Raw genomic sequence first — 24,094 nt, forward strand, 5'->3', positions numbered from 1 at the left:
ATCCCGGCCGACCAAAAAGTCGAGACTCGGTCGACCGTTGGACGCTTTCACTGCCACTGTGTGACTGTAGGAGTGGGATCACGTGAATGAGGTCACCTGATACCTGGCGCCGGTCGGAGATGAAGAATCGTAGCAGTTCACTTGAACCATTATCATTGCTATCCACGATACATACAAAATGGACGGGTGTGTTGCATCAATTACTCCTTTTCTAATTGAAACCATGCTAACATGCTAACTGTCAGTCTCAACGCCTCGGAACAGCGCGAGCTTGCCTCTCGCATGGAGAGAAAGCAGCTGAAGGAATTCATGGGCGTGCGTTCCTTCTTACGACATCCAACATCTGAACAATCCAAACTGACTACACCAGATGTACTCCAAACTCGTCCAACGCTGCTTCGATGACTGCGTCAACGACTTCACCACCCGTTCGCTTGCCTCTCGTGAGGAGGGTTGCGTGCTGCGCTGTGTCGACAAGTACCTCAAGGGTTCGGCTCGCTTGAACGAGCGATTCCAGGAACAGAACGCGGCTATGATGCAGAACGCCCAGGGTGGACGGTAATCTCAGCTTGAACACCTCATCTCTTTTGTTTCGCCTACTCTCCTTGCCCTTCTTCCTTTGTGTTGGCCGCCGGTTCGCATGTTCGTCAGGATACAGTTGGCTTGGGATTGTCTGGTTAAAATTGTCCGACAGCGCGGGACTGAAAGAACAAAAAATAAGATAATGATGGCAAAAGTTACGCTGTCTGTGTATTATATGAGATTGAGCCCTTGATGGGCCGTCAATGGATTACGACGGATAGTATTGCTCTTTACCGTGTACGGAGTATTCTGGAGTAGCTGTGATGGAAAAACTCACGGGGTTGTGGATTGCCGCCGGAAAACATTGCCTTTTTGAACCTAGTCAACTACTTCATTACTCTACGGAGTATTTAGATGCATCTTGACAGTAGTTAGTATTGCCGATGCGATTCCGTCATTGTCCGTTGTTCCGAGTCTCGACACTGTATCTGCATCTGTATTCTACCACAATGTAGAGACAAGATATGCGGAGTCAATGCTCGGATTGTGAGGGGATCGCGTTCTTCTTTTTATCTCCAATTTGTAGTCATCAAAAATTTTCGATAGAGATAGTGAACAATAGGTGTGGATAGTGGTACTGCCCCTCACCCCTCCCCCTCCTCCACTTCCCGCACGCGCTTTTAAATCCGCGGGTCTCGCTCGTCATCCAATATTCAACATTTTCTGTATTTATCCTCTTCTCTTCCTATACCCTTTCTTGTTTTCAATTTTATCATAATGGCCTCCACCGTGGGACAGGTAAGACACCCAATTGCAGCAATTGTCACGGAATCAGTTGCTAATTTATCCTTCTGTTGACAGACCATCACCTGCAAAGTAAGCTCAAGATCGCATACCTTCCAGATAAATACTCATAGTACAGGCCGCCATCGCCTGGGGCGCTGGTGAACCCCTTTCCATCGAGGACGTCGAGGTCGCTCCTCCCAAGGCCCATGAGGTCCGCATTCAGATTCACCACACCGGTGTCTGCCACACAGGTATGACCGACAACGGAGACAGGGAGAGGACACAGGAAAGACAGCACTGACAAACCAGACGCCTACACTCTCTCCGGCAAGGACCCCGAAGGTGCCTTTCCCATCGTCCTCGGTCACGAAGGTGCCGGTGTCGTCGAATCCGTCGGTGAGGGCGTCACCTCCGTCAAGCCCGGTGACTATGTCGTCGCCCTGTACACCCCCGAATGCCGTGAATGCAAGTTCTGCAAGTCCGGCAAGACCAACCTCTGCGGCAAGATCCGCGCTACCCAGGGTAAGGGTGTGATGCCTGATGGTACCTCGCGCTTCAAGGCCCGTGGCCAGGACATCCTGCACTTCATGGGTACCTCTACCTTCTCCCAGTACACTGTTGTCGCCGATATCTCGGTTGTGGCTGTTACCCCGAAGATTTCGACCGACCGCTCGTGTCTGCTGGGATGCGGTATCACCACCGGTTACGGTGCTGCCGTCGTGACTGCCGGTGTTGAGGAGGGCTCGAACATCGCCGTTTTCGGTGCTGGATGTGTCGGTCTGTCGGTCATCCAGGGTGCCGTCAAGAACAAGGCTGGCAAGATCATCGTCGTCGATGTCAACGACGGCAAGGAGGCCTGGGCTCGCAAGTTCGGTGCCACCGACTTTGTCAACCCCACCAAGCTCAACGGCAAGACCATCCAGGAACAGCTGATCGACATGACCGACGGTGGCTGTGATTACACCTTTGACTGCACTGGTAACGTGGGTGTGATGCGTGCTGCTCTCGAAGCCTGCCACAAGGGCTGGGGTGAGAGCATTATCATTGGTGTTGCTGCTGCTGGTCAAGAGATTTCCACGAGACGTAGGTCCCCTTTGAATGTCCTCATAAGTTCCATGCTAACGATTTTAGCCTTCCAACTCGTCACCGGCCGTGTGTGGAAGGGATGCGCATTCGGAGGTATTAAGGGACGTAGCCAGCTGCCCGGATTGGTTGACGACTACCTGAACGGCCAGCTGATGGTTGACGAATTCATCACTCACCGCCAGCCTCTGTCCAACATCAACGGGGCATTCGAACAAATGAAGGAGGGTGACTGTGTTCGTTGTGTTGTTGACATGTCGTAAAGATATTTACCTTGTGAAAAGTTATGATGAATGAATTAAGACTACCCCGTACGGAATCGAGCTTATATCTACTATAAGAAGAGACACAAGGTCCTCACGGGGACCTTGTACTCGACAATCCACCTTATCGTACTTTCCCCACGTACTTCCCTGTACAGGTGCTCCCTGTACTCGGGGCAATCCACATACTCCGGACCGGAGTCCAGAACTGACTCCGGTTGATATCTGACCGTACCCATGACAAATGAGCAGATAGACAGATACAGATACAGATATGATATGACATCCCCTCATCTCTCACGGACAATGTCCGAATGCCCTACTATACAAACGTATATAAACAGCGTAACTCGGTAAACCAAATCTAATCAATCAATCAATCGAACCCCAATCTCACTCCACTACAGCGTTAACTTCAACATGTCAACCCTCACCCTCCCCGAACCCCTCTCCTCAATCCCCCGAACCCCCCTCCTCCTGGGTCCCTCCCCAATCCACCCTCTCCCCCGCATCTCAGCAGACCTAGGCGGCAACGCAACCATCTACGCCAAACGCGACGACCTCAACTCCGCCTACGCCTACGGCGGCAACAAAACCCGCAAACTCGAGTATCTGCTTGCAGACGCCTTGTCGCAATCCGCCGACACCCTGGTGTCCATCGGCGGCGTGCAGAGCAACCACACGAGACAAGTAGCTGCCGTCGCTGCTAGATCTGGGCTGAAGGCCGCGCTTGTGCAGGAGAAGTGGGTTGATTGGGAGGACGGGGGTTATGAATCCGTGGGGAATATCCAGTTGAGTCGGTTGATGGGGGCGGATGTGAGGCTGGAGCGCGAGGAGGGGTTTGGCATTCAGCATAAAGGGACTGTGAAGGGAGTGATCGAGGACATTCAGAAGAACGGGGGGAAGCCGTATTATATCCCCGCCGGGGCGTCGGACCATCCGCTTGGTGGACTTGGGTTTGCGCGGTGGGCGTTTGAGGTAAGGCAGCAGGAGAAGGAGATGGGTGTTGAGTTTGGGACGGTCATCGTGTGCGCGGTGACGGGGTCGACGTTTGCGGGGATGATTGCCGGGTTCAAGTTGATTGAGAAGCTTGAGCCTGAGCTGCCGAAGAAGAAGGTTATTGGGATTGATGGGTCTGCCACGCCCGCGCAGACCAAGGAGCAGGTGTTGAGAATTGCCAGGAATACTGCGAAGAAGATTGGGTTGGGGGAGGAAGATATCACCGAGGAGGATGTTATTCTCGATGAGCGGTATCATGCGGGGACTTATGGTATTCCTGATAAGCAGACTTGGGAGGCTATCGAGTATGCTGCTCGTATGGAGGCGTTTATCACGGATCCTGTCTACGAGGGTAAGAGTTTCGCGGGTATGGTGGATATGATTCGGAAGGGTGAAATTCAGGGCAATGTTTTGTACGCTCATCTGGGTGGACAGTTGGCTTTGAACGCTTACTCCCAGTTGGGGGCGACTAAGTAGTTACGATAGGCATAGAAGATAATCAATTTATTGCATGAATGAGCGACTAAGTGGGACATGCTAGCTATAAAGCATCAAGTGCAGAAGCAAGTACAGAATCAAAGCAGCGTAGACAGCTAAAACAGCTTGTGCTCGAGAGTCATATCCGACTCGGGCTGCAAACCAACGCAAGCACGGAAGATGTTGATCAGAGCAGAACGCTGCTTGCCCAGAGCGTTGACAACCGGAGTACCGGGAGGAGTCAAAGGTGCCTTGAGCATGTAGCTGAGAACGCTCAGAATGCTATGGAAGCCCTTGTACTCGGCCGCCTCATCAGTCTTCCAGCCAATGCGGGTCATGATCTCCGTGATCAAGACAAGGTCAATGATCAACGGAGAGGCCAGCAACGAGTCCTCGCAGATGTTGAACAAGCTGATGGTCTGGTGACCGCCCATGAAGATCTCCGCGTAGTACTCATCCAGAGCACGCTTGTTGTCGCCAACGGACGGCATGTACTTGATCACAACGGTGTGATCGGGGTGCTCATCCTCAGCGTACAACAATTTGTTGGCCGCAACCATGTCGTCGACAACGTTCGACTTGGAAATTTCCTTGGAACGGAACTGCTTCTGGGAGCTCAGGTTCTTGCCGTCGTTGTTGCCCAGGTGGTTGTAGCTGGCAATCGAGGTGAGCTTGATACCAGCATTGATCAAGAAATCCACCAGAGCCGACTTCATCTTGGTCTGGCCCGACTTGAAGTCGTCACCGCCAATGAACGCTCCACGCTTCTCCGCGAGGTCCAAGGCACCGGGGACGAATGTGTTCTGGGGAGATCCGTTGATGAACGGGACATTTTCCAAGATGGACGCAACCGCAAAGACGGTGGACGGAGCCACCTCGAGGTGTCCGGTCTTGATGGCTTCGAGCAGGTTGTCGGCCGTGTCGTTGACGCCGGGAACAATATCAGCATAACGCTCGGTGTTGGCCGTCCACATGACAATGACCTTGTCCAGACCGTTCTGGGCCTTGAAGTTGCTGTGAAGGTTAGCATAGCCCTCAAACTTGTAGAATCATTACTCACCGGATGTCACTCTGGATGCGCTCGACATGAGCCCAGCAAGCCTTGTCACCCTCAATGACGTTGTCGGCACGATCCTCCTGGTTGGAGGCAATGAAGTCAGGGTAGTAGATACTGGGCAGCGGTTTCATGGTAGACATTTCCTTGCGGACCAGCTGCTTGAGACCCGGCTCGAGAACCTGAGCACGGTCCATGGAGTCGGCCAAGTTCATGCTGCTAATGTCCCAGCCACCAACGACAAGATCATTGGGGTGGGCCATGGGCAACATGTCATGGAACGGAACGTTGACCTCCTCGCCAGTCTTGGCGTCAGTACCCAACTTGACGGTCGAGCTCATGACAACGGAGCCATAGTAGTTGGCGGCTTGACGGCCCTCGCGAGTTTCCCAGACGAGGCCATCACGGTTGGCAATGATACCAGCCGTCACAGTGGAACCATTGTTTCCACCCCAACCGACGAGCATGACACCGAGTTTGCCCACCTTACGGTCCACCTTGAAGTTGTAGTTGGTGGCCTTGGGGGTAGCGACAAGCTTGTTGTCGGCGGTGCGAGAGATGTCGGTGGTGTGGTAAGCGTACTGACTCTTGATTTCATTGTCTGTGTAGACAACATTGGGAGAGTTGACGGTAAACAGAGGAGCGTTGGAAACCGACCCGTTCACGGCGCCGTTGGCCACATCCGAGTTAGCGTGGGGAGCCATCGTGGTAGATTTGAGATAGTACGCAGTAGACTCGTTTACTGCGTGTAGAATAATTCGTCCGATGCCCCTCCACGGGTGGATGAGCGCCGGCCGTTGAACGGGTGGTGACGCCTGGGAAAGTTAGTCTGCATCTTGACCTGGAGGTATATAGAGGGACTCACGAGTTAAGAAGTGTGGAGAAAATGGTGACGGTTGATACGGACCACCTCAAGGACGAGAGTGATCGAAAGTAAGAGAGCAATTGAGCGTAGTGATGGAAGTTGGGATGAAGAGAGAGGAAGGAAAGAGAAAGAGAGAAGAGGACAGCAAGACGAAAAGCGAGGAAAGCGGCTGTTTAAGTAAGCTCTGGCAAACAGTCCCGTGATGCTCCGGTGAATACCACCAGGCAGCTGAATAGTGTCACCGAGTTGCGGTGAATTAGACACTTCATCGTTCTAATCATCTGATTCTCTCAATTGTCTAGACCACTTTATAGCCACTATTCAACCACTACGGGAATATACAGTACAAATACAGTACTCTGGACATATACTGTGCACGCTGATATGATCCCGTCTGCACCTGCCAACGGTTGGATCCCCCACGAGGGTCCGGCATATGAAACCGGGGTTCTCGATGCCGGGTCTATGCCTGAATGCCTGAATACCTCAGTCAATATAGACTTATCTCTTGCGGTGAACTGACGGAGTACATACACGGATGCCCCGGCTGGGGTTCCATGGTCCGTGCTGATTCGCTGACTATTGACTTTGTGGCTGTTCAGGGACGATGTGAAGAGCTACGACTATTGAACCTTATATCGGTTTCGGATTTTTCGCTTAAATGTGCTGTGCCTGTGATATCGTCGGAGTTGATGCAGGAACATGAAGCACCTGTACCTTGCACGATAGCTACGACGTGCTGAAAACGGCACACTGCAATCACACAATGCGCTGCCATACGCGTAGCTCATCCCCAATTGGCCCGTGGTGGCTTTCTGTGGAGTGGATTGTGGACGCGAAGGAGCATGACGACGATCCGAAAACGGGTCAATGGACGATGGTGGACGGACTGAATATACAGACACCAAGGCACCCGCAAAACATTCTATGGAGACAGTACTCCGTATAGGGGCGCCAGTCCATAGATAATGAATCGACAAAGAGTGATGTCAGTACGGGTTGGTGCCCGCCAAGGACCAGTTCCAGAAATCTGGCCGGTGTACGGAGATTACAACAGTCTGCGCGAGTTCTCCTGTCCACTCCGCTCCGGATGGAATGCAACAACGGAATGGGTCAACACTAACCTGCGTCGACATGCGCTACTGTACCCCATATGGATGCAGACGACGCTGTCTATTTGACACAGCATGACTGACAATTTGATTGGGTGGATTTCAACAACTCCGACGAAGAAATGGCATGCATTGAAATCATGTCACTGCGCCAGAAACAACAACGAACTGGGCGCATATCTTTAGAGGAAAAGAAAAAAGAAAGAAAGAAAGAAAAAACTGCCCAAGGTTCTCTCAATGGAGCCCTCATCGCCCTAATAAACCAATGAGCAGCAATCCCACGCGGAGTGGAAGGTTGGAATGGGCTCCCCCTGAACCGCATTGAAGATCTTCGGTCCGTCTCAGGGGTTTTTGCGCCTCCCGTATTCAGAGTTCAGAGGAAAAGTGCGTCAACAGTCAGCAATGGAATCATTGGAGAAACAATTCTACCCGATCAACTTTGGGAGATCCCCTGTCACCTAAAAGAGAATGGAAATTTCCCCTGTGTATCCATTGGCATTGGTGGCGGCGCATTGTCGAATGCTCCGAACTGAAAATCCTGTCTATCTATAACCACCACAGCGTCTCTCATAAGGCCCCAAATCCCACTAATAATAACGCAGAACGCGTGTTGGAGACACTGTCTTTTCCTTGATCGTCACCTGCCTATCCGCACGAGGGCCTTGACTCTATGGGTGTCTGTTGCACCATCGTCTCCACTCGCTGTTCTTATCGTCTATCCAGCAGTATTATTCTCTTTCTTCTTTCTTTCATAACTATCTTGACTGCTCCAATACTACTACTTTCTCTCTCTCTCTCTAAATTCCCACTCCCCAGATATAACGCCTTATATTAAGATCAGTCGCATAGCTACCGATTGGCTGCCAAACGCCCAGACGCGAGGAGGGCTCCGGTCTGTCGAACAGATCAAACAAGCCCCTGGCAGATGTCACTCTTCATGCATCGACCATAGCTAGCATACTTTAAGAGACGTCACATCTTCAGTACCAGTCGGCGACATGGCTGCCCTCGATGCGGGCATTCTGCCCACAATAAAATGCTCTAATTGCGGCGTTGGTGTCGATATTTCTGCCATGGGGGATCATGTCTGCGTCAATGGTAATCCCATTATTCATCTATTTTTGCCTCTGTCGTTGTATAGGTACTGATCGTATAGACCGAGGACCCTCGCCAACGCCCCCAGCACCTCCTCCGAAATCCGACCCTACTCCCCCACCAGGATATTCATGGGAAAAACCATTGCCGCGGATAGATCCTTTAGTGGCCAGTAAGTGAATCCAACATTCTCTTGCTATGACAGGCGGTTAACACTGTTCAGATCGTCCGTTCTTGCAAGCAACAGGAAACAATGACGAGGATGCTTCCAACTCGAATCAAAGCCCTCCATACGGCGGCCTGCAGCGAAGCAACACAATACCAATTTCTTCTGAACCACCATCACCTGAATGGGGTAATGGCATTCCAGCATTCCCGTTACCACGTTCAATGTCTAGCCGACGACCGGGTGCTCTGGCCAATATGCAACCTCTCGGCTCAGCGCCGCCGATTTCGATACCACACTCTCATTATGCGGATATGGATCAAGGCCCCATGAGCGCGCGACCAGGTCCCATTGAAAGAGAGCGTTCGCTGCCACCACCACCACCACTTCCAAAGGATGACGATGTTGTTGACGATGTCGCTGACAACGTTGCACCGCTCCCAGAATTCTTCCACAGACGCGGCGATTCAGTGGACAGCAGGAGCAGCTATGGAACGGCAAGCATTAAGTACGACACTGGATCGAAGCGGTCGACGATGATGTCCAGTCGACGACCATCGTTTGGAAGCATGGCTCGGGATCCGCAGGCATTCTTGGATGATGGGCCGCTATCGAGATCCGCGCCTCTCGAGACATTAACCGAGAACCCAACGCATCAAGAGTACGGGGAGGAAGATACAGTATACCATAATGAGCAGCATGATTCGTCATACAGTGGGTTCGACTTTGGGATTTCAGAGAAGAGCAATCGCGAGGCCGCAATCCATCGTCCCAGCGATAGTGAACAGTTGGATCTCTCTTCTTTCCACTCCCGCTCCGATAGCCGGTCTGCACAGCTCTATTCGCAGCGATCACCATCTCAAAGCTCACACTCCCCTGCACCGTCTGTCGACAGATTCCGCGATTCCAGGGAACCATTCACCGGCCAGTATCATGGCGTGCATCAACCGTCGGGTTCCAACCACTACTTGCACCCAAATAACCTTTCGATTGACGAAGGTAATCGGAGGAAAAACTCCGACGCCAGTGAAGGGGGAAGTTCCGTGTCGAACTTTGCCCGTGCGCTAGGATTGGATGATGCAGGCCATTCTACAGAGAGCTCTACGGTCTCTTCAGAGTTCTCTCCCTCTGAATCACGGAGCGGCACTTCTCTGTCCAGCCTTCCATCAGAAGCAAGCTTATCGCGACGCAAGGCATCGGAAGCTAGCAGGCTCGGGCCTGTTGTCGAGGAAAACCAGCACCACTACGACCAGCCATCATCGGTACCTCGCAGCCTGATGCTGGAAGAGGCCTCCCAGGCAGGTAGCCCTCTCGAACCGCCTAAGATTCCTCATTTCCTTCAACCCCCAGATTCACCGACGGACCCCGCTCTCTCTCAAGGAAGCTTGTCTCTTGTTTCTGATCAACAGTCTCCGCGTTCTGAGAATTCCGTCGATTCTCCTTCAGACGAACAATCACCCGTATCACCAGCGAAGGAACGACCAGAGGCCATTGCACTCGCACCACCTCGTGCCCCACGCTCCAAGGGCCGCTGTCGTGGATGCGGCGAGGCCATCTTTGGCAAGTCGGTGTCATCGGCGGATGGTAGACTGACAGGCCGTTATCACCGCGATTGCTTCGCATGCTGCTACTGCCGCATTCCGTTCCAGACAGCAGACTTCTACGTCCTCCAGAACAAGCCCTACTGCGCCCAGCACTACCACGAGCTGAACGGCTCGCTGTGCAGTACCTGCAACTCCGGTATTGAGGGCCAGTATCTGGAAACCGACGAACGAATGGGCCGCGGCCCCAGCGACCGCCGCAAGTTCCACCCCGATTGTCTCACCTGTCGCACCTGCAATGTCAACCTCAAGGGCGAATACTTCGAATGGAACGGACAAGTCTACTGCGAGCGCGACGCCCGCAGAGCCGCAGCATCCGTGCCTCCGCCTCGATTCCGCCGTCCCACAATGCCCTCGTCGCCGTTGTCGCGGCCGCCTGATCCGTATGGACCTCCTGGTCCAATGGGTCCGGGTCCGATGGGCCGTCCTCCATTCCCGCCTGGCCCCGGACGACGTTTACCCGCTCCTATGGGTCCTGCCATGGGCCCTGATCTCTTGGGACCTCCTGGTGCATTTGGTCCTGCGTACGGTCCTGCGTATGGACCTCCGCCTGGTGCGAAGCGATTCCCGGAGCGAAGGACAACCAGGTTGATGATGATATGATTTCACTTTCCGACCATTTGACCAATCCTTTTCTTTCTACTGTCTATGACGGCTTTCTTTTATCTTTACATTTTTAACTGATCCGGTACATCAGTTTTCGTTTCTTGGTTTGACTTATACCTTCCTAGTGGAGTTATTTTCGTGCATGTATACCCATTTCTTTATTTTTTGCGCACGTTTGGTTGGAGTGTTTCAGTCTGATGTATACCATGCCTTCTATTGTATATAATGTCGGTAATGTTTGGGTATTATGTATAGGTCCAACGGCGGCGATTAGACAAAAGGTCAGGTTGGCATGGGTAATATTTAATGGAGCAATGTCCCATATCATCTTCCTCCGTATCCATGATAATTATTATACCAATATACTTTCCTGTATTCACGATCAATGCACTGAAGGAGGCTTGGCCTTCGGTGGTACGTCAACCTTCACCTTGGGCAGGAACTTGAGTCTAAACAACCACCCAAACAAAGTAACCAGTAGCGAAATGGTCAGGATCTCAGTCTTCTGGCTAAACGTGATCGCGTCGGATGCAGCAGACGGGTCCGTTGTACCTACGAGCTGCCGACATAGCTCGGGATCATCGGTAACCACGCCATCGACGCGTTTCCTGATACACCACCGAATAGCGCTTTCGTCGTTCGGAGTCCAGACAAACACTTTCTTCTCCGCCTTATGCGCATCCTCCAAGAAGCCCCGTCCCAACGGACCCATTAGTACCTGCTGATTGACATTGTAGGCGACCAGATTGGGAAGCGGGAAAAAACGACGCGCGGCGTGAAGATCGAAGCAAACGAGCGATAACGGGAATTCAGGAAGATGGGCGATGCACTGGGGTATAAAGGCTGAAGACCAGCAGCCGAGGATGAGACGGGTGTGCCATGGTTTGTTCTCTGCGGGAGGGACGGAGGCGATGGTTTTGGCGATTTGCGGGATTATCGCGACGGGGTCGTTTGTGAGCTTTCCCGTTAGTACCACTGTATAACACTCCGTATAGATCCAGGTGATGTAGGTGGACATACCTTGACATCAAGAAAAGCCCAAATATGCGCCGCCTCCGGTTGTGCCAGATATTGGAGTAGTTCGTATAACCGTGGAACCGGCTCATGCGGTTCCTGGATCATGGTCACAGTTTTCAGGTACTCGTAATCACAGTTTGCGACTTGTTTCTTCACCCCAAAGCAACGTTTCAGCGATGCATCCTGTCCTCGTTAGTACACTGGGCACTGTCGCGAATTCGTAGATGCCTAGTCGACGAACATGGGATATCACCACAACACCGTCCTTGGACAACGCCAGATCCAACTCAATCGCATTGCTCTCTGCCTCGACGGCGCCTTTGAATGCGGATAGGGAATTCTCGGGGTATTTTCGCTTGAAGCCTCGATGGGCGATTATCTGCGGCGCATCGGTGGCTGGACGGTTAGCGGTGTGTCTGCCTCGTGGGTTTAATTGTTGTGTACATACTGGTTGAGTCTGGGGATGGCTTTTCTTGTGACGGAGGGTTCTTCTGATGCTGTTCTTCCATGTCGAAGATCATTGTAGTAGTTGATAAGATGTTGGAGAGTTGTTTATGTTGCAATGGGACGAGCCGGAGATAAGAGCGTAGATCCGTTGTCAATCACATGATTCCCCAGTAAGGCTGACTGTCACTTTGGACTTGCTACTCTACGGAGTACACTTTACAGACACAACGATAGCAGATGAAATAGTTGGTATTCAGCTGCTGAAGCTGTTATTCATTCTAGCAACCTCATCCTTGTGTTCCTGCGCAGCCAAATACATCCCCTTTGCCTAGTTGTCAACGTTCTTTCAGCTACGATATGTTCACGATATTCTTCCAATTGGAGATACCTAATAAAGCCCAGACGGAAGCGCTTTCTCGCCCCCGCAGACCTGGGTATTTCCGTTGGTTATTTAGCAAGCTCGAGCAGTGAGATACCCTGATACGCACGCTTCGTACTTTCCAGATTCCTCTGCCAGTTCCGCTGGCCGGAGGTGCCACTCCCTATTCCTTTCGGAATCATCTCGTCTGTACCTGCAGGGCTGCTAGCCTTGCTTACGCTGTCTAACCCTTGGCGTGCTGATGTAAACCGACGTGACGAATACTTTGCGCGTTTTGCCCCGTGGGAGAATGAGCAATTTGCTTTTATCCATGATTATTTGTTCGGGTTTCTCGATTTAGGTATGGTTTCCACTAGCTTCAGTTTCATGTAAATCAAACTAAAATTGAATGGTATTCGAAGAAGTTGGGATAAATGTGCCGAACTGGGTCCGCTTTCTAGCAATTGTGGGCAATGCATCCAACGAAAGCTGTCAGCAGTATCATACGTCTCTCGGGCTCAGTCACATTCGCCGTTTTGCAGAAGCAAAGACCCCTGAAGAACGCCGCAACTCCTTGCCTCAGAAAGTGATAAACAAAGCAACCCATTGTGCCTCGCTAAAGGTCTACAAGAATCTATACATTGGGGATACACTCTGTTATATATCGAGAGTGAACCGGAGCAGGAATACACCCCCAAATCATGGTATCCGGGCCCCGATAATGGGCCCGAAGTTTGGCGCTGGGCACACCACTCGCAGCCCAGTAGTGAGTTCATCTTCTTACCTTCACAAGCATCGCTACGAGCATGGGCGTATGTGATGTGAAACCGGCACCGGCTTGATAGTTGGAAAGTGATGGAGAATTCTTGGGAGTATGTCGATAGAAACACGTGCGAAGAACTGGATTATGCCCGGAAGGCTGAGAAGGAAAAGATGTATGAGACGCGGGTAGAGAACATGAAACGACAAGGGAGGCTCAAATTGGCATGGCTATGATATGTGCAACCTGACTTCTGTACTTTTTACGGAATCAAAATTATTCACTAATCGTCTTCAACCATGGCATCTTCCCGCCATGTTTCCAACTCCTATTGTCGCTATCTCAACATACGAGAGTACTCCGTACGAATTGAAGACACGACTCAGCACCATGTCCATTTGAAAAGCGGGTGACGACCCTGAAGGGTCTTGATATGCTGTACCTCATGTGCTCTTGAGAGGCTTGCTTGATCGAGCTCGGAAGGGTGATAAGCATAGGATGTATGAGATACGGGCACATGTCATGAAGCTAAAGGGAAGGCTCTTCCCATATTTTTTGAGATGACTGAGCATGACTAGACTTAACGTCCTCTCCACCATCAAGCATGATTCATGTAATTTCTGTTTTAGTGGGGCACCTCCGACATTATTAATTGTCTCCAACCATGACCAGCATGTTCCCAACTGTTATTTTCACTTCCTAAACATACCCAGAGTGCAAATTGAAGACACTATCCAACATCATGTCCGTCAGAAAGTGGGTGACAACCCTGAAAGGTCTCGATACGCTGCACCTCCAGGAGGACATCATCCCCACACCCGGCAAAGGCGAGGTCCTCGTGGAGATCCGCGCTGTCTCGCTGAACTACCGTGACACAGAAGGTAAGCAGACAGTTGCCCCGTAAGCAGGGACAGGAATGTGATCTAACTGCAGCAGTCTGCAATGGCGAATACACCCATCACAAATCCATTGGCCAGGATGACTCCATCGTCCCGTGCTCGGATTCGTGCGGAGTAGTCATACAGGTCGGTGACGGCGTGACGACTCTCAAGACCGGCGACCGCGTCCTCTCTCCCTTCCTCCCCGATCACCTGACCGGCCAGGTCACCGAGAAGGAACTCGCCTCGGGATTGGGGTTTCCGTTGGACGGCGTGTTGGCATCGCATAGGGTATTCTCCGCGTGTGGATTGGTGAAGGCGCCAGAGTATCTGAGTAATGTGGAGGCAGCGACGTTGCCGATTGCGCCGGTCACGGCTTGGATGTCGATTAATGGCATGCGGCCGATGGGGCAAGATGGTGGTGCGGGGGAGTATGTGTTGCTGCAGGGAACGGGTGGTGTTTCAATTGCAGGGTTGCAGATTGCGAAGGCTGCGGGGGCTAAGGGTGTGTCACTTCTGCTTACTACGGGTCGGGATATACTAATGCAGTGACAGTGATTATTACCTCCTCTTCCGACGAAAAACTCGCCCAAGCAAAGGCGCTGGGCGCCGACTACACGATCAACTACCGCACAAACCCCGACTGGGAAAAGATCGTTATGGAGATGACCAACAACCACGGCGCAGATATCGTCCTCGAGACTGGTGGCGCAAAGACACTCAAGAAGAGCTTCGATTGCATTGCTTTTGGCGGTCTCATTGACTGCATCGGTTATCTGTCTGGCAAGGTGGATGAGCCGGATGACCGCACAAACGTCAACGTGCTTGCATTGCGGAGAAATGTAACCCTCAAGGGCATCATCAACGGACCCAAGGACAGATTCGAGGAGATGATTGGATTCTACGAGAAGCACCAGATCCGGCCAGTGGTGAACCGGGTGTTTCCCTTCGACCAGGCCAAGGAGGCTTTCAACTTCTTGTACAGCGGAAGCCACTTTGGCAAGGTTGTCATTACTGTATAACATAACTCATGTACATAGCCTGAACGAGATCACTGACTCGGCTGGATGTTTGCGTCCGATGGGATATCCTCCCTCAACGCCTTTCCATTGATAACAACGTTCTCACTCGCCTGCAGGACAAACAGTAGTCTTGCCCATTCCGTCTGGCTCGGGTTCTTCCATGCATGCATCGTGCCCCGTTGGATAGCGACATCTCCCCGTTTCAGCAGCTTTTTCTCCCCGGAGTCTAGAATCATCTCAACCTCCCCTTCTAGCACGATGCCGTAGTCCAAACTGACCGTCTGGTGCATGACGGGCTTGTTGCCCGGCGCGAAATCCACGTACCGACACACAGTGCCGCCAGGGTTGACCAGGCCTAGCTTTCCCGAAGAGGTAACTTCCCTGTTCTGTGCGATGTCCGTCTCATTGTTCATGTCCACGGGGAATTGGGACGTGGTGTACGGGACAAAGAAGCCCATCTCGTCGCCGAGGTTGGTCCAGGTAGCGGCATCTTCGGTGTGGACGACTGATTTCGCATCAGAGTTATGACTCGTGATGAAGCGGGTTGGCTTCGGGAGTGGGGAGAGTTGCTTGGTGTCGGTGTTAGTGGCCATTGTGGTTGTTATCTGATTGAGGATCGAGATCGAGGAGAGGAGGATAGTTGGTAGAAACATGGTGACGGTGGGGTGGTGAGATGGATATATACAGGGTATAACGCGGGTTACACGGGTTTAAGTATGTGTTGTGCGACATCCCTTGATTGGCGGCATTCCTCGGGCATGTTCTGGCCTTACACCTTCAGCTCTGAGTTATTCGAGCTATGTGTGTAGTTCTGCAATAGCGTGCGGCTGAATAGTTTATCTTGCATAGACCAATTTCAGCTCACCGCTAGTGCGATGCCGACCATTCCGTACGGAGAACGGAATTGGTTTCTGATGTTTATGTTGCCAATGGCATCACAGAAGAAAGAGAAACAATGCCATAGAATAAGAACCGGAAAGGTATATATACGTAGTTGTGATTCAAGCGGAATCCAACATATCCGCACGGATATATTACACAGATGGAGATATATATACTACAAGAACCACCGAAATTCAGCCGCTGCTGGCCCATCCCTCAGCCTCTCCGTAGGCACATCAATCGCCCGAGCCTTCACTCCGTCCCTCCGATCCCTTCTCACGTTATCCATCCACATATAGCCTCCCAGGAGACCTGCGAGGATTGCGCCCGTCGCACCAAACACTCCCACCGTAATCAACGCTGGGAGATATTTGGGCTTGTCTTCGCTGCGGAAGACATTACTACTGACCAGGCCCATTAGGTTCGCAAGTGGAACGCCGATACTGGTGAGAAGGACACGGCGGCCTTCGTGCGCGATGTTGTTGTTGTACCATGTGCTTAGCAGGACGGACGGCGCGGAAGTGCCCCATGTCATCATGAAGGTGGCAAAGTAGGCGAGATGCAGCTGCGTGTGCACGTTGTCGATGGAGGCGTAAATCATAAACCCGGAGAAAGTAAGGAGGTAAGCCAGCGCGATGAACGGGGAGCGAAGACGAGTGAAGTCAGACGCAAAGGCGAGAATTACGCACATCACGGCACCGGTTACATTGGGCGCGACGGTGTACAGGTTCGTCTTGACGGTTGAAAAACCCAGTCGCTGCACGATCTGAGGCAGGAACAAGTTGACAGCTTGGATGGGAACACCTGTGCAGATTTCCAAACACAGAAAGACATAAGTGCTAGGATGGAGAAAGATGCGGATCGCATCGCGGAAGCGAAACGGCTCATTGACGACTGTACTGGAATCGACTTGGATGCGATGGAAGGCCAACGCTTTCTCCTCCTCGGAGAGAAACTTTGCCTCGGCTGCGCTGCGAGGAAGATACCAGTATGCGAAGATGGCGAGGAGAACTGTCACGCCGCCCTCGATGATGAAGAGGTATCGCCAGTTGGGAATATTGGAGTTTTTGATTTGGAAGACACCGAATGCGATGAGACCGGAAAATGCATTGGCGATGTTTGATGCTGCGTAAAATATCGCTAGTCGTCGCGCCAGCTCGCCTCGTCGGTAGAACGTGGTGAGATAGTAAATGACAAGTGGTAGGAAAGCCGATTCAGCCATTCCCAGAAACCAGCGGATAGCAAAGAGGCCGCCAAAGTTGTATGCCGCGGCAGATAACAGTGTGAACGAGCCAAAGGTGAACATGAGGATTGGCAAAACCCTCGCTGGCCCGAATTTCTTTCCCAGCATCGCCAGCGGAGGCGCGAAAATCACATACGGGACGAAAAAGATGGAAAGCAGCAAATTGTACTGATTGGGCTTGAAGTTGAGGTCTTTGCTGAGGCCGTCTGTCTCTGCATTTCCGAGATTTCCTTTGTCGAGGGCGTTAAAGAGGTCTACACCATCAGCACCATTCCTGTGTAGAATCCGAGATATACACTCAACTCACACATCAACGCCAGTATCGGAAGCAATCGCAGATCAAACCGTCGACACAGCGCACGCTCCGCTTGATGGTCAACAACCTGGACGACATCCTCGACGACTCCGGGTACAGTTTCGGCATCATGACTGTTTTGTTTGCTGGCTTCAAGGCTGGCAATTTTGCTATCGTCCGGGGTATATGGAGCCATGGTGACAATTTACTTCCAGAGTACTGGGCATAGGCCCAAGCGTCTTATAAGACATTCTGCACGGATAGCAAAACACTGCAGCTCGCTATCAGAGTTACTATCAAGATAACAACGTCGCATCATGAGTGGCCACGCGAAGAGCTTCCTGTGCGGGAGGTTACATCGGTGTGTCATGATTATAAGATGTACCCCGGATTTAGTTGCTTATCTGGGGGAACAAACATATCCTCGGTAATGCATATGCAAATAAACTCAGATATCAAGGACTTTTATTGGTGTACAGTGTGCGGAGTTATATACACGAAATCCCTTGCAGACCAGTTGACATTGGTATGTGTATGTCTGAGGCAATTACCTCCGCACGCTCCGGCTTCTCTTTGCCAGACCCATCCCACGCTTGGTCAACGCCCCAGCGTCCTCCTTCGCCTGCTCGCTTCCAGGCCCAAAGTCCGGCTTGCCACCCAGAGTACCGAAGATGTCACCGATGTAGTTGCTGGGCTTGACGCCAGCAGCGAAGGTGGTGTCCCACCCGCGCAGGATACCCTGAACAACCTGCACACCAGCGTTGTACAAATTCTGCACTGCAGGCTCGAATGCGCCCTGGTCTGCGTACAACAGGTTGTCCAGCGCAGACTGGCCTTCATATCCGCGCTCAAAGTCCGATCCCGTGCGCATGACGATGATACGCGAGAAATCGGTGAGGTTGTGCTTGGCCGCGCGCAGCAAAGCCTCCAGAGTCGCGTTGTCTTCCTGAGCCGTCGAGCAGTACACACCAGTGCCGTTTGTAAGCACGCTGGTGGTCTTGTCAAAGGCGTCGCTCAGCAGACTGCCGCTGAAGTACACATCGGTGGTGGTGACGTCGCATTCCACTACGGACGGCGCCTTAGTGCCCGCGGCATAGACTTCATCGTCGGTAGTGTACTTGGCGCGGTATTCCTGAGCAGCGGTCGAGTCGGAGAGGTTCGCGCGACGAGCAAACGAAGCCGCAATCGAGCGGAGGTCAGCGTTCAGCTCAAACACCTCGGTTCCGTAGATCGAGGTCGGGTACTCGAATGGCTTCTGGGCGCCCTGCGGGAAGTAGCTGGTCGTCCAGTTGTCGGGCAGCTCACGCAGGTCGATCTCATACTGCAGCGCAACCTGCACGGCGTACCGCGCAAAAGTCGCCGAGTTGATCGTCGTCACCTTCGGGTTGACACCGGCAATGCCTGCCACGAAGAAGTAGGTGTGCGTGAGGTCGAAGATGGGAGAGAACAGAAGCGAGGATAGGGTCACGGCGGCGTTGATCTCGCCTTCACCGGTGACGAGCTGGCAGACGCTGTAGTCGGCCGTGCAGTGGACATCCGGGAAGAGAGGCGACAGACCTGGGACCGTGATATTGTGCGCCAACAGGTTGAATTCAGGAATATCCCACCAAGCCTCAGCTTCTGGAGCAAACATGGACACGATAAAGACCTTGGGAGTAATTTTATGCTTGCCAGTCAGCTGGACGCCATGACCCGGGGTAGCTGAGACGGCAGTCCACAGCGAGCTGACAGCCAAGAGCCCGGCGCTAAGGGAGGGGAGACGCATTGTGCCGATGAGGAGGGGTACAGGGAATCGCGCTGAAAAACCTCATTTCAAGGGAGTTATTGCGATTTATATTAGCTCTAGCTAGAGCCATTGAGCGGCGGGTTCCGCCGGTCATCTTGCTAGCTAATATGCTAGAATCGTCTAATCGCACATGGTCCGAGTACCGAAAGTGGTTCCTGAATTTGCTTATCGCGGTGTTTTTGACGGTAAGGCCAATAAGAGGCTAATATGAGCTCCATTTTATTACTCCGAATATCCACCGGTAGAATTTTCACGGATTCGTAGAAATTTCCTTCCATTTAGCAGATAAGAGTTCTGCGGAGTACATAGTTTGGCTGGTGTATCTCGGCTATGTTTCGGGGATATGTATTTGATGTAGTACATATCGAGAGATAAGTAGATTCCCTACTCTGTAGTCTTTCATGCCTGTTTCTCATTCTTTGTCTTCTCCCATGGTAGATAAGATCGGAGTCAACCTGACTGCCATCAGAGCAACCATTCTTATCTTCACTGCGTTTAAAAAGATCTGTGGACTCATTGGGTTCCCAAAGCCGTAACTTGTCTCTACCTCAATTGAAGATACAGGACTGAAGTTTTGTCAGCAAACGACCGTAGAGACTCAATTGCGTTTGGTGCAGAATTGACTTGAAACCCGTGCACGCGTCCAGCAGGGCGATAAAAACCCGGAGATAGCTGAAGTCATGGCTAAGATCTAGCAGTCCCTCTGCTGAGAACTGAGACCCGATTGAATCCAGGACGCGGGGAGCTGGGTCGAGATCTTTCCCCAAGCGAAAAGCCTCTGCATATGACTGGCATTTTCTTCGAAGGTGACAGATTCATCTACATGCGCATAGCTGGGCCTTCGGGTGTGACTTTAATCTGTAAGAACCATTCATTCGTCTGATACAAACCATCGCGGCCTACGTGTTTCCTAGGCTCGAGACAAATGGCGACAACCAGCCCCGCGCGACGTTTAGAAACACATTTGACAGTAGCCGGTTGGCCTACAACGGGTGAAGAACATGTCCATGTTTCCAGTGCATCATTCAGCAGAAGAGTATGCGTGCAGATGTTGCAGTATTTGAAGCGTTGAGTACAAAATAATCATGGCAGAAATTTTGGCAACTGTAAAATATCATTCTGCATGCTTATTAAGTAGAGGTACGCACAGCACAGGGCTCCGATAAACCAACAATCAACAGTCTCCAGGTCTGTGATAAAAAGACGCCGGACAGAGGCGATGAAGACTTTGACAACGAGCTCCTTTTCGATTCCAGATGGAACGAGTGTGTTTCTTCGCACTGGGATGCAGAGCGTGTCAACTCGACGGTTTTCCCGAAGGTCTACAGTGCTCCGGGGGTTAGCTTAACATAACATGCTGGACCCGGGGCTGTATTGGCTCTGCTCCGTCGATCCAGTGGATAATAATTGGATGGCAGTTATGCCGAAGCACAGAATTTGGATATGATATAAGCCCTGACATCAGTCTCGGTAGAAATCGTGGAGAATCATGTACCATACCGAGTCTGTCTTCTCCACAGGGCAATGGCCATTGTTAGTTGCATACAATGGCACTAAATCTCGATACCCGAGTCGCGTACTCGCTCTATGGACGGATAATAAATCTGCGGCCATCCTGGCCCCTATGATGCAGCCCTCTATTCTTAGAAGGGTGAGCCGTGGACGGAATTGGTTCCAACAACCGCGGATAGCCTGATGCAATGCCTGCCGAGCCCATGACGTCAGCCCGCAAGATCCAGGTACGGGGTATATAAACTAGACGGTCTGATATGGTTAGCTGTATTGTTTGCTTTGGTGATCATATGAGACACGTGAAGACAATAGTTGAGACAGACACACCTATCTGTAAGAGTGCATCGTCCCAAAGGAGGCAAAGCTGACTGTACTAGACCATCATGCCCAGCATCCACGAACGAATTCGCGATGACCTTCTCGTCCGTGAGCGTGCCCTCTGGACAGCCCTCACCTCTGCCGACCCTGCTCCAGCCATAGAAAAACTCAGCAGCCCCGAAGCCAACCTCATCTTCCCACAGATGCCCATCGTCACCCTTGACGGGTCAGACCCGTCGCTCCAGGATCTTGTACAGCCGCCGTTTCACCGATTCGACTCGTTTTCGTTAGGGGATGCACGGACGATCATTCTGGACTTGATGGCGGGTGTCATCACCTATAAAATTACGGCCACCAAGGGGAATGAGGTGTATAACGCAACGGGGTCATCGACGTGGAGTCAAGGGTCGGACGGAGAGTGGAAGCTGGCTTGTCATCAAGAGACTTTGCTGTGATTGTTCTTCCTTCCTTTCTTCCTCGCCTCTTTTGTATCTTGATTGATATCCGAGTTCACGTTGCGTTACGATAACATTCAAGTCATGTACATATTCAACGAGTTTCGCGTCTATTTTGTTGGACAAACATCTGTACAGGTCTGTGTCAGCATCGATTGGTTAATTGCATGATTGCGGTAGTAGTACATATGGTCCTATACGAACTTGACTTTCTATAGCCACTGGGACTTTTTCCTTCTTGATGCCGCCGCTTTTATGGGGGTGCTCAGGGGCTTGCTCAATGAGTAATTCCTATCACCGGCCAGAAGTCAGTGATCACTCAGGGCTTGCTCAGTGAAGCGGGTCTCTCGGATCATGCTCAGAGGAGAATTTTGGAGTCTATTATTCCTGGCTAACGAGATCTGTATGGAGAGGACTAGTTGAAACGAAGAGGAATGCGATCATCACGAACATTTCTGCAAATCAATCTGGAATTGTCTTGTGGTAGTTTATTGCTAAAAGGAAATAGATTACTCGTCCCTGATAACGACTCTGAGTTGTGTACATGACTTCTTGATGAAGTACATGGACGTATATCAACTGCTACAGACCTCCTTGATCACCCATACTTCATGGTGATGGATGTATGGGAGCTGAATCGGGCCCGAGAAAGAGTACGAAGAACCCGAATTGCCAACTGCTATGACAAATGGCTGGGAATTGGCCATTGCTGGTACGGGGAGAGTAAGAGTCAGAGGAGAGCGCTAGAGGATGTGCAGTGGGACCAGATTGTTGAGGGAAGATGTCTGTTCATTGGAGATTTCAAAGCCCACAGCTCGCTATGGAACCCTCTTGCAAGAGCCCGAGTGAACGCGGGACCATTAGAGAACTTGATAGATGAATCAGGTCTCTACATCAACAATGAGATGGGAATTTCCACTCGACCAAAAAGAACGCCAGGGATTTCAATTATCGACTTAGCCATGACTACGGTCAGTATGGGGCCTCTGGAGATGTGGATTGTCGACCAAGAGCATCCAAATGGCTCAGACCATGAAACGATTGTTATGGAATGGACCTCACTGGAGCAAGGAATCGCGGCAACTTCACAAACTGTAACAAGATGGCAGATCCAGACACTTCAAGCTAACTCACAGGTCCTGGAAGAAGCCAAATTAGACTGGCAAATGAGAGCACAATCTCAGCCCTACCTGGGAGACATATGCTCAGCAGAAGCCGTAGCTGGGGAGGCTATATGGATCCATACAAAGCCCAGGGCAATCGCAACAACCCCAACACTGCACGGAAAACAGGGACAACTTGCCAGCTCCATTGATGGAAAGGAGGCCCTGATTCGGGGGACAACCTTCCCCCAGGCACCAGATGTCATCAACCAAGAGGTCGAGATCCTACAAGGGTCCTGGGATGGCCAAGTAGGTGAAGGAATCGTTAAACCGACACTATTTTACCAGGCGGTCTAGAAGGTTCCAGGAATTGATCGGCTGAACTTCCGGGCTCTCCGGCTATTATAGGAGTGGGACAGCCCAGAATCGTTGCTCTAGCCCAACAATGCTTCCGACTGGGTCTACATATCCACCGGTGTGGAAGGTGGCAAAGGGCATCCTGTTAAGGAAATCCAATAAGCCAGACTACACAGCTGTGAAGGCCTACCCGGTGATTAGCTTACTAAACTGCTTAGGGAAGGTGGTTGAGAAGATAGCGGCAGATGCAATTGTGCACCACTGTGAGACTATGGGAGTATTACACCCGGGACAGATGGGCAGTCGCAAGCAACGGATTGCAATCGATGCAGTAGCATGTCTAATACAGAATACCCATGAGGCCTGGAAGCACCGGCAGCTTGTGGGAGCATTGTTCCTGGATGTAAAGGGAGCATTCGACCATGTTAACCCAAGACGACTGATAAATCGATTGATCGAGTTCAACCTGGATGGGGGCCTGATCCGATGTTGCAGTCTTTCTTGACTGACAGATGGGTCCAGCTGCAGATTGACAAACACAGTGCCCAGCACACCCAATTAACTCGGGGGTGCCACAGGGCTCACCAGTGTCACCTATTCGTTCATCATCTACCTCAGTGATGTGTTTGATGTGATCGAGAGGAGCATGACTGGCGTCCAGTCTCTTTCTTTTGCAGATTATATAGCTCTGCTTGCCTCAGGACACTCTGACAAGGAAGTCTGATGAACTAGAAAAAGCGGCCAAGGTGGCTATTGAGTGGGGGCATGATAACATAGTCCAGTTTGATGTGGGAAAGACAGAAGCAATCCTGCTTACTCGTAAACGGAGCCGGAAGCTGAAAGACCAGATCCAACAAGCATGAGTAGAAGTAGATGGTCACCAAGTGTTTTTCAATTCGGACGTTACCCGATGGCTTCGTATCTGGCTTGACTCCGGCCTAAATCTGAAGGCACACTATCAAACCTACATCCACAAGGCGCGGGCAGCAGAAGCCCAGGTGCAACGCCTATGCTAAAGTCATGGACTTGCCC

The 24,094-nt window shown here is 51.5% G+C and overlaps 11 protein-coding genes across 11 annotated transcripts; 6 read left to right on the plus strand and 5 right to left on the minus strand.

The window, feature by feature from the left end:
- Positions 1-178: 178 nt before the first annotated feature.
- tim9 (protein transporter TIM9) lies at positions 179-562 on the plus strand (the record flags this gene model as incomplete). Its single annotated transcript, XM_043278193.1, has 3 exons — positions 179-186; positions 246-315; positions 371-562. 3 exons carry the CDS (start codon positions 179-181, stop codon positions 560-562), a joined length of 270 nt encoding a protein of 89 aa, XP_043135996.1.
- A 737-nt stretch (positions 563-1,299) lies between these two features.
- FDH1_1 (bifunctional alcohol dehydrogenase/S-(hydroxymethyl)glutathione dehydrogenase) lies at positions 1,300-2,654 on the plus strand (the record flags this gene model as incomplete). Its single annotated transcript, XM_043278194.1, has 5 exons — positions 1,300-1,320; positions 1,384-1,398; positions 1,445-1,559; positions 1,618-2,391; positions 2,440-2,654. The coding sequence occupies 5 exons, from the start codon at positions 1,300-1,302 to the stop codon at positions 2,652-2,654; spliced, it is 1,140 nt and encodes a 379-aa protein (XP_043135997.1).
- A 420-nt stretch (positions 2,655-3,074) lies between these two features.
- ACHE_40040S (putative 1-aminocyclopropane-1-carboxylate deaminase) lies at positions 3,075-4,130 on the plus strand (the record flags this gene model as incomplete). Its single annotated transcript, XM_043278195.1, has 1 exon — positions 3,075-4,130. One exon carries the CDS (start codon positions 3,075-3,077, stop codon positions 4,128-4,130), a length of 1,056 nt encoding a protein of 351 aa, XP_043135998.1.
- Positions 4,131-4,246: 116 nt separating this feature from the next.
- On the minus strand, positions 4,247-5,888 carry INO1 (inositol-3-phosphate synthase INO1; the record flags this gene model as incomplete). The annotated part of the gene is made up of 2 exons (XM_043278196.1): positions 4,247-5,144; positions 5,191-5,888. The coding sequence occupies 2 exons, from the start codon at positions 5,886-5,888 to the stop codon at positions 4,247-4,249; spliced, it is 1,596 nt and encodes a 531-aa protein (XP_043135999.1).
- A 2,271-nt stretch (positions 5,889-8,159) lies between these two features.
- ACHE_40042S (uncharacterized protein) lies at positions 8,160-10,626 on the plus strand (the record flags this gene model as incomplete). Its single annotated transcript, XM_043278197.1, has 3 exons — positions 8,160-8,259; positions 8,318-8,428; positions 8,480-10,626. The coding sequence occupies 3 exons, from the start codon at positions 8,160-8,162 to the stop codon at positions 10,624-10,626; spliced, it is 2,358 nt and encodes a 785-aa protein (XP_043136000.1).
- Positions 10,627-11,011: 385 nt separating this feature from the next.
- On the minus strand, positions 11,012-12,167 carry ACHE_40043A (glycerophosphodiester phosphodiesterase; the record flags this gene model as incomplete). The annotated part of the gene is made up of 4 exons (XM_043278199.1): positions 11,012-11,587; positions 11,650-11,829; positions 11,888-12,042; positions 12,095-12,167. 4 exons carry the CDS (start codon positions 12,165-12,167, stop codon positions 11,012-11,014), a joined length of 984 nt encoding a protein of 327 aa, XP_043136001.1.
- A 1,786-nt stretch (positions 12,168-13,953) lies between these two features.
- On the plus strand, positions 13,954-15,111 carry ACHE_40044S (zinc-dependent alcohol dehydrogenase family protein; the record flags this gene model as incomplete). The annotated part of the gene is made up of 3 exons (XM_043278200.1): positions 13,954-14,092; positions 14,148-14,594; positions 14,645-15,111. 3 exons carry the CDS (start codon positions 13,954-13,956, stop codon positions 15,109-15,111), a joined length of 1,053 nt encoding a protein of 350 aa, XP_043136002.1.
- A 29-nt stretch (positions 15,112-15,140) lies between these two features.
- ACHE_40045A (cupin domain-containing protein) lies at positions 15,141-15,764 on the minus strand (the record flags this gene model as incomplete). The annotated part of the gene is made up of 1 exon (XM_043278201.1): positions 15,141-15,764. The coding sequence occupies one exon, from the start codon at positions 15,762-15,764 to the stop codon at positions 15,141-15,143; it is 624 nt and encodes a 207-aa protein (XP_043136003.1).
- Positions 15,765-16,168: 404 nt separating this feature from the next.
- On the minus strand, positions 16,169-17,344 carry ACHE_40046A (putative MFS transporter; the record flags this gene model as incomplete). The annotated part of the gene is made up of 1 exon (XM_043278202.1): positions 16,169-17,344. The coding sequence occupies one exon, from the start codon at positions 17,342-17,344 to the stop codon at positions 16,169-16,171; it is 1,176 nt and encodes a 391-aa protein (XP_043136004.1).
- A 734-nt stretch (positions 17,345-18,078) lies between these two features.
- ACHE_40047A (purine-nucleoside phosphorylase) lies at positions 18,079-19,296 on the minus strand (the record flags this gene model as incomplete). Its single annotated transcript, XM_043278203.1, has 1 exon — positions 18,079-19,296. The coding sequence occupies one exon, from the start codon at positions 19,294-19,296 to the stop codon at positions 18,079-18,081; it is 1,218 nt and encodes a 405-aa protein (XP_043136005.1).
- Positions 19,297-21,212: 1,916 nt separating this feature from the next.
- ACHE_40048S (nuclear transport factor 2 family protein) lies at positions 21,213-21,602 on the plus strand (the record flags this gene model as incomplete). Its single annotated transcript, XM_043278204.1, has 1 exon — positions 21,213-21,602. The coding sequence occupies one exon, from the start codon at positions 21,213-21,215 to the stop codon at positions 21,600-21,602; it is 390 nt and encodes a 129-aa protein (XP_043136006.1).
- Between the last annotated feature and the right edge of the window lie 2,492 nt (positions 21,603-24,094).

This window comes from Aspergillus chevalieri, chromosome 4 (assembly GCF_016861735.1).
Source record: "Aspergillus chevalieri M1 DNA, chromosome 4, nearly complete sequence".
NCBI classification, from domain to species: domain Eukaryota; kingdom Fungi; phylum Ascomycota; class Eurotiomycetes; order Eurotiales; family Aspergillaceae; genus Aspergillus; species Aspergillus chevalieri.